The following is an 18,785-nucleotide window of genomic DNA, read 5'->3' as shown; positions in this document are numbered from 1 at the left end:
GTCCTCACTACACTGCAAAAATCATCTAGAAATAAGTAAAAATGTCTTAAATTAAATGTATTTACCTTTCATTTGAGTAGGTAAATAAGCTGATTTGCCAATGGACTGAATATTCTCTTAAAATAAGATAATTGGATAATATGCACTTGAAATATGACAATGCAATTGTTAAGTGTAAATTGTCTTGTTCCATTGTCAAAGTGTCTCACTTACCTCCTCAATTTGAAAAAAAATATTAACTTATTTTAAGAAAAAATGACTTATCTAGATTTCTGTTTTTTGCATTGAGCCAGTTCAGTTTGTTGTATATTGTAGATTTTAGAGATTTAACTGATGAAAACCTGTTTCACGAAAGGTTAGATTAGGGCAAAGCTGAATAATGATGTAACAAGGCACAGCTGAAGTCAGTTTGGAAATTTATTAAATACTATCTTTGATCTAAAGGTAGAAATAATTCAAATGATTGCTGAAAAATATTTTCATATTGTGCTAGTTGAGGAGTAATTGTGCATTAATAAAGAAATTTAGTTTATATATATATATATATATATATATATATATATATATATATATATATATATATATATATATATATATATACAAAGGAAATTGCTTGTCCCTTTTGACAAACTTTTTAGTGATGGCTTTCAGGAATTTTTTTTTCCTTTTTAATGTAATTATCTAAATGGATACAAAGGCAGGTGCAAACATGATGGGGGCAGCTTTTTGTTGACATACAAAAAGAGATGTTACTGACACCTTTTGAGATGGAGAAGTGTGTTGATGTGCTAATGGATCTGAATATCTGTAAGGATTTACTGAAGGGTTTGTGTTACATTAACACCTACCCGCTCTGGGGGCTTTGAAGAAAAGGCACGCTGAGATGGAGACATTGGAGGAAAGTGTACCTTTGCACGTAGAAGAAACTGTTTAAGATATGAGTCATTTATCAGTGGGTCTTATCTTAACCTGAGAAACATATCTACAGGTTACCTAAAGTCTCTTTTTAATGTGGTCACTGTGTTTTGTTTTCATCCCTGCAGGGAGCAGCCGATCTACACCACCAGGGCCCATGTGTTCCAGATCGATCCAAGCACCAAGAAGAATTGGGTTCCTGCCAGCAAGCAGGCCGTCACCGTCTCTTATTTTTATGACAGCACACGCAACAGCTATCGAATCATCAGCGTGGATGGATCCAAGGTGTGTGTGGCTGTGTATATTCTGTCCTTGTGTAAAGCGATCATATAGGAGAACATTTCAGCTGCTTTCTAGAGACAAAGAGGAGGTTATGTTCCTAAATCTAAAAGTGAACAGAATGACGCATTAAGTAATGTAATTGTAGATTTTCAGCTCCCACTGATTAGCACCATATATTCTTATTGTTGTTTATCCTTCTGGTCCTTTTTTTCATTAAAAATAATTACACAACTGCTTGACAAAAGCTCTTATATCCTGAGCATTGCTTACTGTAGAACGGTCACTTTAGCTTTCAGGATGCTACTTCATCATTTTGATTATATTTCATTTATCTAATTTTTCAGTATCAAAACATTCAAGTTATGAGTTGTTCCACATGAGTATATTTCACTTTTAAACTATTCCTACCAGCTGCATGAAAGGGTAGATGATTAGTTTCCATGGCAATCCTCTCTGTGTGATACTGGAGCATTGAGACAGCAAAAGGCTTTGAGCCTTAAATCGCCAGTGTACATGCAGAGCAACTTGAGAGACAGTGGACTGGGATTACCAGGGTGGTTTTGTTCGAAAGTGGAAATTGCACAGAAAGCACTTCCTGCTGTCTTCCAGTAAGTGATCAATAAACACAAACCTGAGCGTATCCCACAGACTAGATCTCGTATTTCTGAAAATTTGCCCTGTATGACTTTTTTTTTTTTTTTTTTTTCTTATTGTTGAATTGGAATTTGTTAAAAAATCCTGGCAACATGCAACTTTTTCTTTGTAGATACAGTGATTTATAATGATAAAAACTTATATCTATATTTTATTGCAGCACAATCATACCCCATTGGATTTTATGTCTTTGACCAACTAAAAACTAAGAATACATTTAAAGTAGTTTATTAGTTTTCAAAGTGTATTTTTTTGTTTTTCTTTATACATATTTAGGTCTAGGTCTAGCCTTTTATTAGAGCAGTGCTTCCCAACCTTTTTTGACTTTTGTATCCCTTGGGCGTGTGGTCTTACCATGAGCACCTCTCTAAATCAAAACCATGTCCAAAAGTGGAATGTACAATAACTAATTATAAAATGAGCATTTAATTCTTAGGCATTTCATTGTTTCCATCTCAAATAAAAGACATTAGTATGTTGCATGGAAGCTAGTAAGGAATCAAAATAGAATCAAGCCATAAAATCTGTATTTATAAAACTGGAGCTCCTTTGAGTAACTCCCCTATAATTACATATAAACTTTATGAAACTTTTGGAAACAAAATACTAAGCAAAAATTATTGTCAGACTGACTTAATTAATACTTTGTTTTCATCAAGACCCCTGAGCTGCTTTGATGAGCTCTGATAGCTCAGTTTGGAAAACAGCTGATCGCAGGCTGTTCTCTAGATCCAGTCTGTTCCTCTGCTTGGTTTAGATGTGTCTGTGAACTAAAAGAAAAAGTTTTTGGTTGAAAAAAATAGTTTTATGTTTTGATTGGGTCCTCACAAAGCAAAACAGATCCCATTCCTTTTTTTTTTTTTTTTTTTTGCTACCCAGGAAATAAAATATTTTCATGGTCCCCTTGCAATGCACACGTGGACCAGTAGGGGTACGAGTACCCGTGGTTGGGAATCACTGGATTAGAGCAATTTTACAAAGGATTATGTTTTTATCTAAATGACTCCATTGTGGCTGTATTTTTAGAGTTGTTGCACTTTTTGAGGATTATTCTTTAAACCCAGTCTCAAGACTTTTACAACCTTATGATGGAAAACCTCCACTCAGCATGATGCTGCCACTTTCTAGTCTCACTTAACATGAGACCTGGTGTTTTTAAGGGGTTGTGCTACATGTTGATTTGCCTGTAAGCCATAGACGGCTCATGTTAGATTTTATCTGACTGGAGCTGCTAACTATAATCGCTGACTTGCTGTAAACAATTTTTCTAAACGTTTTTTTTTTTAACCATAGGTTTCCTCATGCTACTTTTTCCAAAAAAATAGATTTGTTGGCCTCTTGGCTTGCTTCCCTAATGAAAAACTCTGATTTGTTAGTTTAGTTTAACAGCTATATAGTTGTAGTGTTACTGTATACTCTATTCTTCCTTTTATTGATCGATTAAGCAGTCAAATTGTCTGCTCCCATACATTTCTCAGTCCCACTGTAAAATATACTACCGTAAACCTTTTCACCCTGACATTTTTGATGTTTTATCTAGCTATTATGACACCGTCACTGCATTAATGTTCTTTATTTAACATCTGGGGGCCTTGGCAAAAAGAAAAATTGATTTATACTGAGATTAAATTACTTGCAAGTTACTGATCTGCAAATTCAGTTGGTTATACCTTGTTTTATTATGGAATATTGAAATTGGAGGGGGGGTACATGAAAAACATTCAGAATTATTTTTGTAAAAAGAAACTAAAACTCTCCATCGTTATCCTACTATTTTTACAATTATTTGGGTTTTTCTATACTATTACTTGAAACATGCAAGGCATTGGAAATGCAGCTTAAGATCCCCTATATCTTTATAAATGGAGTTTAGGAGTCCTGTTTTCTGCTCTTCTGTCCCCCACCCTCCTGTAGCCTCCAGAGACTGCACGTAAGAATCCTAAAGGGAACTATTAAGTATGAGGATAAAGAGTTGTGAAATGTTATCTCAGTTTAAAACGAGATGACTTGTATAGATTCTGATTTTATCTTTTGTTTACTAAGTAAATGCGACATCCCTACGAGCAAAGCGACCAAATGTAAGGAACTGTTGAGTCATCAAATGTTAAATATAGTTTCTAGTTCGTACACTGTAGCTACAGGGGGGGCATGTCTGTCCAGACTAATGATCAGTTCTGCTGAATGCAAGAACAGTGACAGACCATCAGCTTATATTTGTCCAGTCATGATGTGTAGGCATCTTACTGATGATGCTACGCCAAGTGAAAGAATACACCAGCACTTTTTACTGTCACTATTTTGAATCTTACCACTCAAACAGCAACCTAGAAGATGCTGTGACTGTGCAGTAGAATTCACTTGCTATACTCATGCATTATTCTGTGTGTAATAGGTTTATATAGCCCTGCACATAAATACACAAATTTATTATGCAAGTTAACCACCTCTCATATCTTTGCATTTCTGCAACAATTTAAAGTTGTTTAAATTTGCCCCTCTAGTTTGATAAAAAAAAAATTCTTATTTTTTAAATTCCCAATCATAGCAGGCTCCTCTTGTTTTCCTGTAGCAGCATTTAAGATGGAAGTCTTGGAGTTGCAATAAAAGACAATAAAATTATAATAAAAGTTGTTTAAGTCTAAGAAATGCCCGGTTAACATGGTTGCAGTAGGAGGACTTAGCTCTTGAATTTTTCTTCTTTTTTTTTTACTCTAAGGAAGAAAAGTTCTGAAAGGAGAGGGAAAAAAAAAACAGAACACCTGCTGAAAGTTCATAGATGCTGCATCTTTGAATGTGTCACGTTCAACCAGTGACCTGAGGTGAAATACATGATGCAATCTGGTCTGGTCAAAGACTCTGGTACTGCATTTTTTGGTAAATGTGTCTAATTTTTGTTTTTTTAAATTGTTTTAACAGAAAGGTTTAGGATCTTTGTTTTGTTTTTTCATGGAGCTGCATTAGTTTTTTACTGTATGCCAGGCTCTTATAAGAGTGTATACACAGAGCCGTTAAATCGCAAAATAATTATAAAATTTGGTTATTGCTTATCTGAGCCTGGTAATAGTTGTTCTGAAGCAGCAGCAGAACAACGTAATCTGAAACATCATGTACAAATAAACAAGCTGCACTTTATCGGCTCAATGTTCAGAAATTGAATTTCCTCTTAGGTTTAATGCTACATTATCCAAAAAAAGATTTACTGTTTTCTGTCTGGAGCTAGAGTTCTGCACGGTTCCTCAAAAATCTCTGCAGCTTTGTTCACTGAAGGAATGTAGGTAATGCAGGTAATGCGGAAGAAAGGATGTTCTCACATTCCAGGCACGATTGGTCGATTCCACTACCTGTATGCAGAAGGTCTTAAGCAAGAAAACATTCCCACTTAAACGGATTGAAAGATGCATAATGTATGAGCTTTCACCCTCATTTAGATCTTAATGAGCTGAGATTTTGATCCCATCGCTGACTGTAACTTAATGTACCTTCTGAAGTAAACCTGCGTCACTGCCACCACAGAGCCATGTGGGCATACCAGTACATTTTCATTCCTTCCTTGTGTATAAGATTAAAAGATATGGAAAAAACAACAAAATGTTTTTATGTAGTTATTTCCTACTGGGTATAACTATGACTTCCTTTCTGACAGTTTCTTCATTGTTTGTACTTTGTCATGCTGTAGTGACACGTTTTGCAGCCTGGCTTCTATGATCCTGGAATAAGATACTCTGCCAGTTGTTGGGTTTCACTTTTTTTTTTCCCTCTTAGGCATTTTGAAAAGTTCAACTATCATGTCATTTCTTTCTTATCAAAAAATATCCTTCCATGTTTTGCAATTCCAGTCGTACACCTTTATATATCCTGTAGTTTTTTCAGCAACTTTTTCTCTGACGACTTGAAAATCAAAGCTTTTTTTCTGGATCTCGGGGGACCAGCCAGCAGTGATCTTGTCTGTGCCTCGTGCCACTTGATCTGCAGCCCATTTCACCATCCACACAGCTGTCAGCGTCACTCCACTCACCCTCCTTCACACCCCTTCCTCTCACACTTTTGCTTGCTCACCTACATGCTAAAATAAAGTCACAAGGCCAACATACCAGACTTGACTTGAAGTTTTTAAAATAAATGGTAACGGTCTCAAGGTTTTCCCATATATTGCTGCGCTAGGAAATATGTTTAAAATGTCTTGAAATAAATAATCTTTTATTATTCTAGTATAATCTGAAATGGAGGGAAAAGTAAAACAGTCTATTTAGTGGGGAAGAAATCATTTCTTAGAAAATCAGCAGTGTCATTTGTTCCTCTGAGATCACTGCTATGCAATCCTCTTTTGCATGTAGGATGACACGTATTCTTCTGCAAAAATTACTTTAGGTTGAAGCAAACAAATAGATCTGAGCATGCAACATTGTCCTCGGTCTGCCTCTGATTTATGGCCCCAGAAGTTATTCATTGTTAGTCCTTCACCAGATTATTTAATTGTGCCTATATTTAAAGAGTTCTAGATGCTTTATGCCGTTACCAATTACACAAACTCTTAGACATCGCAGACCTGCCATTAATTGCACAAGTGGGGGTGTTATTCTTTTTTTTTTTTTTTTTTTAAAGCAGACCAACTTAAAGTCAAAATGCTCCAGCTTGGTTTCTTCAAGTTACACTGTTCCAGTTATGTTTGTTTGACATTTATCAAATTCTATAAGCCTATAAATTTGGTGGAACAGCAGAAAATGCTTTTTTTCCAGTTTCTCAATTAGATCTATAGAATGTGGATTGTTAGTTTTGGTAAAACCATTTTTTTGCACTCTTGACTGCAGTCCTCTTTGGGATGTTTCTACCTCCGTAAGCTTCCAGCTAAGTGTGCTGTTGTTGAATGATTAACACCTTATCCAGCTTTGTTGTCGTTTTGGTCACTTTAATTTCTTTAACCATTTTTCTGATTTGAACACTTGTACAAAGATAACAAAAGAGTTTAAAGAGTTCCCTCCCACCCTCTTGTTAGTAGTATGTGTTCTTGTCTTTCCCATATGGATGATTTACCAAAATAAACATAACTTAGATTAGTGAGTTAGATTAGTGAATTGAAAAAATGTTTGACATTTACATTGTTGGAATTATGTGTGCATAAAATATTTCTTTTTCTGACAGACATTTTCCTATTAAAAGGGTTTTATTTTTCCCTTATGCATTATATAAATATTAATGCGCTTTTTGAATGTCTTAAAAATAATTGGACATTTAACACATTAATACTGATTCATTTATATATCAAGGTTGTTTTACGAAGCACTAGAATAAAACTAGTCTGTTTACCTGTTCTTATAGCCTGCAGCCTCAGTCCTATTTATATATTACCTACACAAAGATAATTAAAGTTTAATCTTAACAGCACAATGAGCTCTGTTAAATATTCACTTGGAAGCTTTAAACGGAGATGTGGTGTTTAGGGTTGACACAGGTTTCTCTGCTGTTTAAACTGGGTCACATTTGTTTTGGTCAAACCTCTGAAAGAGATGGTTTTCATTTTGATCAGACAGCTTGATAAAAGGCTTCTCGGTATATGGGAAATACAAGATGATCTGTTTAAAAGTCAGGAGGATTATTTTAAGCTTATGCTCCTCATTTGTTTTTGTGTGTCCAGCAATGATTCAGTGGAAATGTTTTGAACGCTTTGGCCACTGAAAGGATGAAGAGGGAGATGGTGGGGGCGTAGAAAAGGACACGAGTCTATCAACAGTTTGAAATCTGTAATCTGGTGTTCGGAGCCATGTTGCTATGAGACCAGGCCTGCACTGTGATTAATCTGTCTTCTGTTGTTTCTTAATTGTTGGTGTAATTAACATGTGCTTCTTTTAAGTACGTTTTTAGATAATCGTAGTGAAGATGGGTTCTTGGTTCTGGTCTACAGCGTCTTTGGCTTATTTGTATATCTCTGCTTAAATATAACTTTAGATTTGTCTGCTGGGCAAAACATAAATGTTCAGGTGATTTATTCTTTACCAGTCAATTTCCTAATGTCCTCAGTCTACTACTGCAGCAGGATATTCTCACTATCCTACCTGCTACTTCACAGCAACAGGAGAACATATTATTAGAAGAACAGAATGTGTGTCACGCATCAGAAGCAATCATAATGCTTCATTTTTGTATGCTTGAGTATTGAAAATTCAGCTTATATTTATTTGCTTCTGTTGTGGAAGCTCAACTGATTATTAAGGGAAGAGCATGGATCTAATAAAGAAGTACAGCAGCTGTTTGATATATGAAATGCAATAATATTAATTTGTGTTTATTATTTATCAGGTTATTATCAATAGCACAATCACACCGAACATGACGTTTACAAAGACGTCCCAGAAGTTTGGCCAGTGGGCGGACAGCAGGGCCAACACTGTGTTTGGACTGGGATTTGCCTCGGAGCAACAGCTGTCAAAGGTGACATTGAACATTTCTTCTGTCTTCACAAACGCTTTAATATTTTGGATACAGCTCTTTGTCTTGGGTTAAAATAAACCTGCTTTTGTAGATTTATACTTGTGTATACAGTTTTTTAAAATCACTCAAGGGCAAATCATTTAAGGTGTTAAGAAATTAAAGTAGTGATTTTAGTATTGCTTTGTTTTGTCACTTTTTACACCTCTTGGTTGTTATGCTTTCAGTTTGCAGAGAAGTTCCAGGAAGTAAAAGACGCAGCCAAGTTGGCAAAGGACAAATCGCAAGAAAAGGGGGACACATTAAGCAACCACTCCCAGGTAAGGAATCCCTCAGCTGTTTCACATATTCTTCCCTGTAAAGTCACAACTCGCTGCAACAGAAATCTTTTATCCAACCTCAGATGAAAGCATGTGGTTTAGACAGATTTGCAAACATATATCATAAGAATTAAAAGTCGAAAGCTCATAATAGGCCAGATATCTGGAAGATAAGCTTTGTGTGATGAGATGTTTTGAGAAACATTGTTGAGAAGTCTGTCTGTCTGCTGCCAGCTCGGCTGTCAGGCGAACAGTGTGTCCAGATGGTAAGATTCACTCTCAGTCCTGGGACACATGGAGCTGCAAGGCCGTATGACATGATAAATGCTGGCAGAAGTTGTCTCTCCTCTGTCAGGGCTTACACATTCAGCTTCTTTACAATGTTCAGCTGAAATATCACCCAAACCCCCTTTGGTAGAGAGAACGTAGTGGAAATCTCATCTCTTATACAATTTGACTTGTTTCTTGTAGCAGGAGTCTGGACGGGAGACCCCTTCATCAAACCAGGCGTCGAGCATCAACGGGACGGATGATGAGAAAATCTCCTTCAGTCCAGAAGCTGCTCAGCTGAAAAGTGAAAATGAACGTCTCAAAAGCTTCGTAGAACAAAGGTAACGTTTTAATTTATGGAGAAAAAAAAGAACTTTTCAACATTGTCTGTTACATCAGTGAGTCATTGTTTTCCTCATCTAATATTATTTCTATTTATATAGTACTGGCATAAGCTATGCCTATACTATATAAAGGTAAAAGATAATTGCTACTTTTAACAATCTTTATTTTAACTTAAACATAGACAAACCTTGTCATTTTGTGTACACAGAGTGTATAAAACTACATTTAATTCAGTACAGCTCTCAAGACATTTCCATTTCTAAAACGCAGCAGTGATGTAAACATGGTGATCAAATGTAAACTTGAGGCGGGTATATGATTTACAGTTTTTCCAACATTTAGCACTTTTTTCCCCATTTGATTCAATTTTATTTATACGTATTTATTAAGGAAATTCACAAAAATGTTGTTCGGGTGCCACATTAAGTTAAATTCCAATGTAATAATTTCAGCTCTGCTCAGTTAAAAAAGTTCAGACTCTAAGTCATCTGTATTCAAAAGCAGCAATTCCAACTTGTAAGAGCTCATAGAGCGTCCTTCATTATCACAGGTAGGGATTGATTAGCCGCCTGCACTGACCAGCTGGAGGCCGAGAACATAGAGTAAAGCTACGAACCTTTAAGAAACTAGAGATTGAATCTCAAGGCAAGCACACTTTATTAGTGCTTTTTTATGCTAGTGGGAGCCATTTGTAAAGGAGAAAATTTTTATTTTATTGAATTTCATCAGATTTCACTGTACTGTTTTGGCTGCTGGAGGCTCTGATTGAACTGAACATTGATTTGCTTTAGAAAACTTTGTTTTTAATTGTGTTTAAATATAAAACAAGCTTTGCAGACACATTTTGTCTCCAAAGAAAGTTTTGGGGATTAACCCATTCCACCATATTTTTACCTATGTAGTTTAAATGGATTTATCACATTTAGGGACTACAAATCCCAGCGTTCTTATATTTATGCAAACATTTTACTTAACAGACCTAAACTTCAGAAAATAGCTTTAAACTGGGCTGAAACCCTTTTTACTCTGTAGATGTTCATGAGATCCTAGATTAATGTGGTGATTTGAAAACAGTTTTTTTTAAATAAAAAAAATATCATTTAAATACACATCACAGAATTTCTTAAGATGAATAATTTCACTCTGCTAGTTTGAAGGTCTGCAAACTTGTGGAATGACCCTCATTCAAATCATGAATAGTCATTTATTTTTGTTTTCTTTTTTTAATTGTTAATTATTGCATGTCTAGAACTTTGGACATACCAATGCTGTCATCCAGACAGATGATTTTGTTATTGTCCTGCTTAAGAACCTATAATAAGGTGGCTATATGCATTACTCAGTTCTCATTCTTATTGGGTCATGTGACCTGGTGATGTCAAAGGGCGTAACTTCTATGAGCTGCCCAAATCTGACTCATATTTTCTGTAAAAATTAAAACGCTCCAAACCCTTCACAAGAACCTCAACCCTCATCTGGAATAAAAAGACGAGCCTGACCAACCTGCTTTGAATTTAGTTGCCCAACTTGATTTGTTCTTTATACCTATTTGTATTTAACACTTATAATTCATAAGAAATAATTTACTTTCAAGCTTCTGAAATAAGTGGAAAAAACCACTTTATTTAGTACAATTATTATTATTTTTTTATTCTCATGCTGTTTGTTCAGTTTTAAACTCTGAAAACGGGAACCATTCGAAGCCAACTGTGCAGCTGTGTGTCGAGATATTCCCGGTGAGAAAGGTCCCGGGCAGTTTCCTGGGAACTGCTTCTGATGAAGCCTGTATTTGGTTTCCATAGACCTGATGGTCTGGCAGCAGACCCGGGTCAGGTACACTGTTATACTGTTTTTCTCTGTCAGTAGTGACCTGGATCAATGGCTAAGACTTGGCTTTGCTTGAGTCTTCCATTTTTTTGTAAACGTAACATAATGATGTTAAATATAATGAATAGAAATTGTTAAATATGTGCAGATTATAAACATCCTGAACAGTTTTTCTTAAAGGTATAGAGGATTTTATTTCCAGGTGGATAATCTAAATTAGTGCCCCTCCTAATTGTCAATCATTCTGGTGATATGTTTACGTTAGGGCGTCATACATGCTCGCTCAGTTAGCTATCTTTTTCTGCGCATGCGCACTTTCAGGCGTATATCTGTGGTGAGTTATGGTTTCAGACAGCCATGGAAGCTCACCTTTCCCACCACGGTTCTTTGAAAATGGCCGAGGGTTGTAAGAGAAAAAGTGTCTACGAAGTGTATGACAGAAGAGAAAGGCCTCAGAAGAGGCAGATATATCTCATAATAATTATGGGATTTGCTGTCACAGCGGCCTAATAACAAAGATGGCGCAGGCACCACGTGGTCGAGGAGGAGTTACGTGACCAGCAGGAAGCAAAAAGTAGTGATCATCTGTCTGAACAGTCAGTTAACCGAGTTCAGTATAAAGTCCACTATATGGTCCCCGCCCTATATAGTGATTGAAGGGTTAGGAATTAGGGTGGACATTGGGACACGGTAAGCTGGTATGATCTATGAGAACAGCAGCTTTTAAACAGACTGTGCATGAGGAGAAATGGGCTCCTGCATGCTCTTGCACGTGTTTAATAGGCTTTCCCTCCCGGGCGAGGGTGGGTCTTTTAAAAAAAATTGTGAAAATCCTCCACAATACCTTTAATATGTTTGTACATTACCCTACAGTTGCTTGGTTTAATATTTTTTCATTTCATTATTTATTTATTGTTTCTGTACTTAATAATTAAAATAGAATAATGCTAAATTGTTCCAATGCAATTAATTTCTGTTTAAATTGGTTATGTTGTAATTGTAAGCATAAATGTATTTTGAAATCTGTATTTTCTCTCTTCATTCCCTCGTTAAGATGCTTCTCACTGAAGATAATTCACTCATCAACTTGATGATAAATATATGTAAAACGGATCATGAGTCTGATCATTTTAATCCATGTTTACACTTTTAATGTAGTGGCATACAAATTCATGAACTCTTTATCTCAACATAGTGTAGCAAAGGTGGATTTGTCATTATTTTTACTCCAGACAGCTGTTCCTCATCAATTACAGTGTTTTTCATTTATTTTATTAAACATTTCTTTTGTATAATAATGGGAGCTAACTTATCCACAAATACCTGCATTTCTGATTGTCTTCTGATAACGGGGTTATTCCTGTTAGGTTATCTGGACCTCAGTCCTGATACCAAGAGTCTGAATTATAATTATAAGACACCAGATGTGGAACCAGCTGCATTAGAAGGCCTCAGGGTGGCAGAGCCAATTAAAATAATAGGCAGCAACCAAAAAGAGCCGCTGCTTCTTTAATTGTACGTTCTTCATCCTGTTGTCGAACAGATCGGTGGAAAAGTTTGCAACATGAAGTACTGATGAAACTTGCACATTTGTCTGCAGAAATTCTTATATTTAAACAAACATGGGGACTTTTTCTAGCAGAATGATGTATAAAATATGCATTCATAAGGCAAGTTAGTTTCTCATTCATCTTTAATTTTTTATTCATTTTGGGAATCATTTATGGCTTAGAGTTAATAGCATTTTCTCTGCTTTTCTCATATCCAGTTGTACTTATAAAGCAAATGCTTTGGGATCCATAATAAAGATAGCGTCCTTGTAATGATATTCAAAAGCAATTTACTCTTCATGAATGAGACCAGGATTATCCTAAAAAAAGTTGTTCACTTGAAGCTTTCAGCTTCTGGAGTAATTCTGCTTTGAACCCCATCTTGTTCGGACTTTCTCCTTTATCGGGACTGTAGGATCTGGATTTGTGGAAAACAGGACTAAAGAAACTGAGGATTGCAGATGCAGAGGAGCATCCCAGTCCCTCTTTAAAGAGGAGTTGAACACATCAACCAGCCATGCATAAATAAACACACAGTGATGCATAGTAAATGTATCGAAACATCGTCAGCCATTTTTCAATAGAAAACATGGTCTAAGCTTAAAGCATTCATACTTTTTCTTTTGTTTGATAAATGAAATAATTTTATGTAACTCTGTGCCCATAAGCCACGACCATTTCAGCACTGAGCGGTTTAACTTGATGAATAATAACACTCCTTGATATTTCCATCTCTCCTCTCTGGCAGTAACACCACCACTAAGAAGTATGAAACAGAGCTTCAGACTTTAAAAGAAAATAATGCCAGACTGGTGGATGCACTGCAGGAGTCCTCAGCTAATGTAGAAAGCTGGAAGAAGGAGCTTACTGCCTGTCAAGAAGAGAGTGACACACTCAGGAAAAAGGTAACGCACTCACACTATCCTGCAGGGAAGCTTAAACGTGTATACAAACTCATCAATCCTGTTGGTCGAGAAGCTGCCTGCTTTAAATCTCTGCCTCAAGGAAAATAGACAACTGAATCACTCTCCGTCTCTAATAGATTACATTCTCATCAATAATGGTAATTATAATCCATTCAATAGGATGAGAGAATTGTTCATATAACTTCTATCCCTCACACAGGAGAAACGATTATTACTTAAGTCCCATACTTTTAATTAGCCACTCTTTTCCCTGTAGCAATAATAGAATTAGCTCAGTGTCATAATCTCTGTGTTTCTACAGCTGGGCACGTGTTGCAACCATGATTTTACTTATGTAACATACATTTTACTTGATCATTAATCAGTTGTCAGCTTTCACTGTGACCCAGCTTGTCCCGTAGAGCTATAATCTGACACTGAGACTGAGATCATTGACAACTGCTTTCAGAAGTGGGTGTATGCTAGAAACCTTGGGTATACTCCCTGACTACATTTCTGCAGACAAAAGCTATTTTTTTTTTTTTTTCAGATTGCAGAACTTGAGGCCCAATGCAATGAGGCCAATCAGGAAAAGCAGAAAAACGCCCAGCTGGCCGTTCGAGTGAAGGAGCTAGAGGCAGAGCTGCAGGAGAAAGAGCAGGTGAGACTAAAGCACATCCATCTTAAACAGACTCGTTCTCCACAGTCGGCGTCTCTCTAAGAGCTTATAAAAACAACAAGTGGTTTATTACCACTTAAAGCACTGTGATTTACTCCATCCTCTTGCATGAAGGCAATTACAGCTTTAAGGTTTTCTCTCCAACTTCCAGTTCTCTGAAGTTGCTGCAACTAATTCATTTATTTTTTTAACCTCTCAAGAGATTTTCATACTACTACATAAGAAACCACAGGTGGTGGTAATTTATTTTTTCTCCCAGCTGTATGTGGATTCTGTCTAGCTAAACCTAGACCATTTCACTGCCCCTTTGTGTCAACGCACACCTCTTACAGTTGGGCCAAAAAGTATTTAGTCAGCCACTGATTGTGCAAGTTCTCCTACTTAGAATAATTAGAGAGGTCTGTAATTTTCATCATAGGTACACTTCAACTATGAGAGACAAAATGAAAAAAAAAGTTTTTTAAAAGTATTTGGTCAATAACTAAATTTAAACTTAATGCTTTGCCAATAAAGTTTATGTTACAAACATTTCCTGTAAGTCTTCATCAGTTTTGCACAAACTCTAGCTGGTATTTTGGCCCATTCCTCCATGCAGATCTCCTCTACAGCAGTGAGGTTTCAGGGCTGTCACTTTGCTACACAGACTTTCAACTCCCTCTACAAATTTATATGGGGTCGCGGTCTGGTGACTGGCTAGGCCACTGCAGGACCTTGAAATGCTTTTTACGGAGCCTCTCTTTCTTTGCCCGGGGTGGTGTGTTTGAAATCGTTGTCATGCTGGAAGATCCAGCCATGTTTCATCTTCAAGGCTCTTACTGATTGAAGGAGGTTTGGGCTTAAAATCTAAGGAAACATGACCCCAGCTCTGTTCATTCTTCCCTCAACACTGATTAGTTCTCTTATCCCCTTTCCAGAAAAAAGCCCCAAAGCATGATATTTCCTCCCCCATGCTTCACAGTAGGTATGGGGTTCTTGGGATGCAATTCTACATTCTTCCTCCAAACATAATGAGTTGGGTTTTTACCTAAAAGTTCTATTTTGGTTTCACCTGACCACATAACATTCTCCCAATCCTCTTCTGGATCCATATGCTCCCTGGCAAACTTCAGGTGGGCCTGGATATGTACTGGCTGAAGTAGGGGGACACGTCTGGGAATGCAGGATTTGAGTCCCTCTCAGAGTAGTGTGTTACTGATGGTAGCCTTTGTTACTTTTTTTCAAGCTCTCTGCAGGTCATTCATCAGGTCCCACCGTTTAGTTTGTGGATTTCTGCTCACCATTCTCATGATCATTTTGACCCTACAGGATGAGATCTTGCATGGAGCCCCAGATCTAGGGAGATTATCAGTTGTCTTGTATGTCTTCCATTTTCTTACAAACTGCTCCCACAGTTGATTTTTTTTCACACCAAGCTGCTTGCCTATTGTAGATTCACTCTTCCAAGCCTGGTGCAGGTCTATAATTTTCTTTCTGGTTTTTCGGACAGCTCTTTGGTCTTGGCCATGGTTGAGTTTGGAGTGTGACGGTTTGAAGCTTCGGACAGGTGTCTTTTATACAGAAAACTTGCTGGATTCTGGTTGACCAAATACTTATTTTCCACCATAATTTAAAAATTAATTCTTTAAAAAATCCTACAATGTGGTTTCCTGATTTTTTTTTTTCTCATTTTGTCTCTCATAGCTGAAGTGTACGTATGATGAAAATTACAGACCTCTCTAATTATTCTAAGTAGGAGAACTTGCACAATCAGTGGCTGCCTAAATACTTTTTGGCCCCACTGTAGCTGTAACAGAAACCACAATTGCTATTATGTCAATGAGTGTTCGCTTTCAGAGTATATTTTTTTTAGTACCTTGCTGAACTTGCTGGTGGCCCAATGTTCTCGATTAGTGCTTCTTACCATAGTTATTGCATGACTCCCTGATTACTGCTCCTTTTTTTGCTTACCGTATTTTCACGACCATAAGGCGCACCGTACTAAAAGGCGCACTCTCAGTTATGTGTCCCATTTCTGTATTTAACACACACATATGGCGCACCGGACTATAGGGCGCGTTTTTTATATACCGGTACATGTCCTCTACTACCTTTAAATACCTCTACTGCGTATTTAAAAATACAGCGGGGGCAAAACTGAGTATGACTGTGCTTTAATCATGTATTTATTACAAACTATTAATCAAACCTGGGAGCTGGCCGTGAGACAGACACATCGCAGATGACAGTGCGCTGTGATCACTCCTAAATTAACTTAAAATCCTGAAACCTGCCGACGGAATTTGTTCGCTTTTATTACCGGTATCCTGGTGCCTGCAGCTAAAATTATTTAGATGAAAAACACCTGCCAGCAGCCGCGGTGAACCTGGAGGCTACCCGGCCTAGAGGCTGCTGATGAAAGGATTTCTGCTGTCGGTGCACCGCTGGTATGTGGGGGTCTGAGCGCCTCCGACAGAAATAGATAATCTGGATGAACTGACTGCAATTATGAAGTTTTCAGGTGGACTTTCTCACTTAAAAACATATTAAAACTACTTTATTCCCACTGATCACAGCAAATATAGCTGCAAGATTTAGATTATTTAGATGAAAAAACACCTGCCAGCCGCCGCGGTGAAGAGGAGGAGACCCGGCCCAGAGGCTGCTGTTGAATTAAGTGTTCAGGTAGAAAAATAGAGCGGGAGCAAAACTGAGTATGATTGTGCTTTATTTATGTATTTATTACAAAGTATTAATCAAACCCATCAAAGTCATCATCCTCTGTTTCTGAATTAAACAGCTGCGCTAAATCAGAAATGCCAGTTTCTCCTTCTTCGCTGTCAGAGTCACTTTCCGTGCCGGGCGGCTCCTCAGAAATAATGCCGGCTTTTGCGAAAGCTCGAACAACAGAGCCAGCAGACACGTTAGTCCAAGCATCTACAATCCATCCGCAAACGGTGGCGTAACTTGCCCGGCGCTGCCTTCCACCTATCCTGAAACTGTGGTCTCTGTCGGCCATCCATCGCTCCCACGCCGCTCGCAGCCTTACTTTGAACGGCCGCTTCACACCGATGTCGAGCGGTTGAAGTTCCTTTGTCAGACCTCCCGGGATAACGGCGAGCACAGCGTTCATTTGATTCACCTTTTTTTCCACATCGGCTGTGAGATGGGCACGCATGGAGTCACAGATTAACTGCGATGGTGATGCGTGGAAAAAAACACCTGTTCTCCTCACATACACCTGCCTCAGCCACGCTTTCATCATCTCCTCATCCATCCAGCCCTTTTCATTTGCGTTAATATCATATGTCATCAGAGCGCTGTGTCTGTCTCGCTGTCAGCTCCCAGATCAGCTTCTCTGATTGGTTGATGCGGCGCGTCCAGCAGCAAAACTTCAATTTTTCCATCTCGAGCAGCAGCAGCGCGTTGGCGGTGCGTCAGATGCTTTAACGCTTCCGAGGCGCTGCGGCTGCTGCTCAAAACGCGCTGCGGGACCTTTTGCTGCGCCTATACGCGCGTCAACCATTGACTTTGCATGTAAACTCGCTGCTTCTGCTGCACCTGCTGGGTCCGGTTCACACCGATGTCGAGCGGTTGAACAGCGAGCACAGCGTTAATTTGTTTCCCCATGTTTTTCACATCAGCTGTGAGATGGGCACGCATGGAGTCACATATTAACAGCGATGGTGATGAGTGGAAAAAAAACACCTGGTCTCCTTACATTCAGCCACTCTTTCATCATCTCCTCAATGAGGTGGTCTCAAAAGTCGCAGTTACAACACACATAGGGCGCACCGCACATTTTGAGGGGAAAAAAAGACGTTTAAGTGCGCCTTATAGTCGTGAAAATACGGTAATCTTAACTCATCTGCTGTGTTGCTAGTTTATATAAGCACAATTGGGTCTAAATATAAGGACTGATTTCTGCAGGTAATTATACTGATGTTACGTAAGAAAGTCACAGATGTTAAAGCGAAGAAGAAGTTAACACTTCAATATTTTTTTGAATAATGTCAGCAGGCGTAGAGCTAACAGAACTGGCAGCGTTGCGAGGCAAGGGCTCAAACATGTACGGCTGTAAGCCTTCTACATCAAACCAAGCTTCTGCCACCCTGGCGTCCTCTTCCACAACATCTTTATCCTGCTTTCCTCCTCTAAATAAAAATGTATGACAGAGGAGACTCATCCACGACCTCCGACACAAAACTCTCCTCCTCTTGCATGTTTCCTCTGTCCATAGCGTTCCTTGACATTGTCGTTTCTAAGTCACCAATTTAGTGCTACTTTGTCCCAATGGAATTTCCCATTGGGAACCTGCTAGCACTAAGTTGCTAACTGGATAATAAGATGCTTCTGATAAACCGGCCACAACCAAACTTACTTATGAACCTTCCGCCACGACAATCCCGGCCCCTTGATAAACCACCAATCACATTCACTTTATTCACTTGTGTAAATGAACTGTATCTACACAATTGGTCTTCCAGCACATATCGCTATGGGAGATTTTCACTGGTGATAATGATTTACTAACCAACTTCATCCTGCATGTTTCATAAGGTCTTTGCTTTTGCTCTTTGGTCGATGCATAGATTTCTTTTTTCCATATATTCATCTCTGAGACACAACCTTTCCCTTG

At 38.0% G+C, this 18,785-nt stretch overlaps 1 protein-coding gene across 2 annotated transcripts in view; it reads left to right on the top strand.

The window, feature by feature from the left end:
- homer2 (homer scaffold protein 2) overlaps positions 1-18,785 on the top strand; it is a 35,195-nt gene that overhangs the window by 11,618 nt on the left and 4,792 nt on the right. The window contains exons 2-7 of one of the 2 annotated variants that reach the window (XM_038275015.1): positions 1,044-1,200; positions 8,146-8,277; positions 8,502-8,594; positions 9,069-9,205; positions 13,335-13,491; positions 14,042-14,152. In XM_038275015.1, coding sequence (XP_038130943.1) covers positions 1,044-1,200; positions 8,146-8,277; positions 8,502-8,594; positions 9,069-9,205; positions 13,335-13,491; positions 14,042-14,152 — 787 coding nt within the window. Of the gene's footprint in view, positions 1-1,043; positions 1,201-8,145; positions 8,278-8,501; positions 8,595-9,065; positions 9,206-13,334; positions 13,492-14,041; positions 14,153-18,785 lie in introns of both variants that reach the window. The other variant, XM_038274931.1, reaches the window with a different exon arrangement.

The sequence above is a fragment of the Cyprinodon tularosa genome, unplaced genomic scaffold, assembly GCF_016077235.1.
Source record: "Cyprinodon tularosa strain WSP-4 unplaced genomic scaffold, ASM1607723v1 ctg1000, whole genome shotgun sequence".
NCBI classification, from domain to species: domain Eukaryota; kingdom Metazoa; phylum Chordata; class Actinopteri; order Cyprinodontiformes; family Cyprinodontidae; genus Cyprinodon; species Cyprinodon tularosa.
Note: the sequence above shows the minus strand (reverse complement) of the source record. Positions and strands in the feature narration are given on the sequence as shown.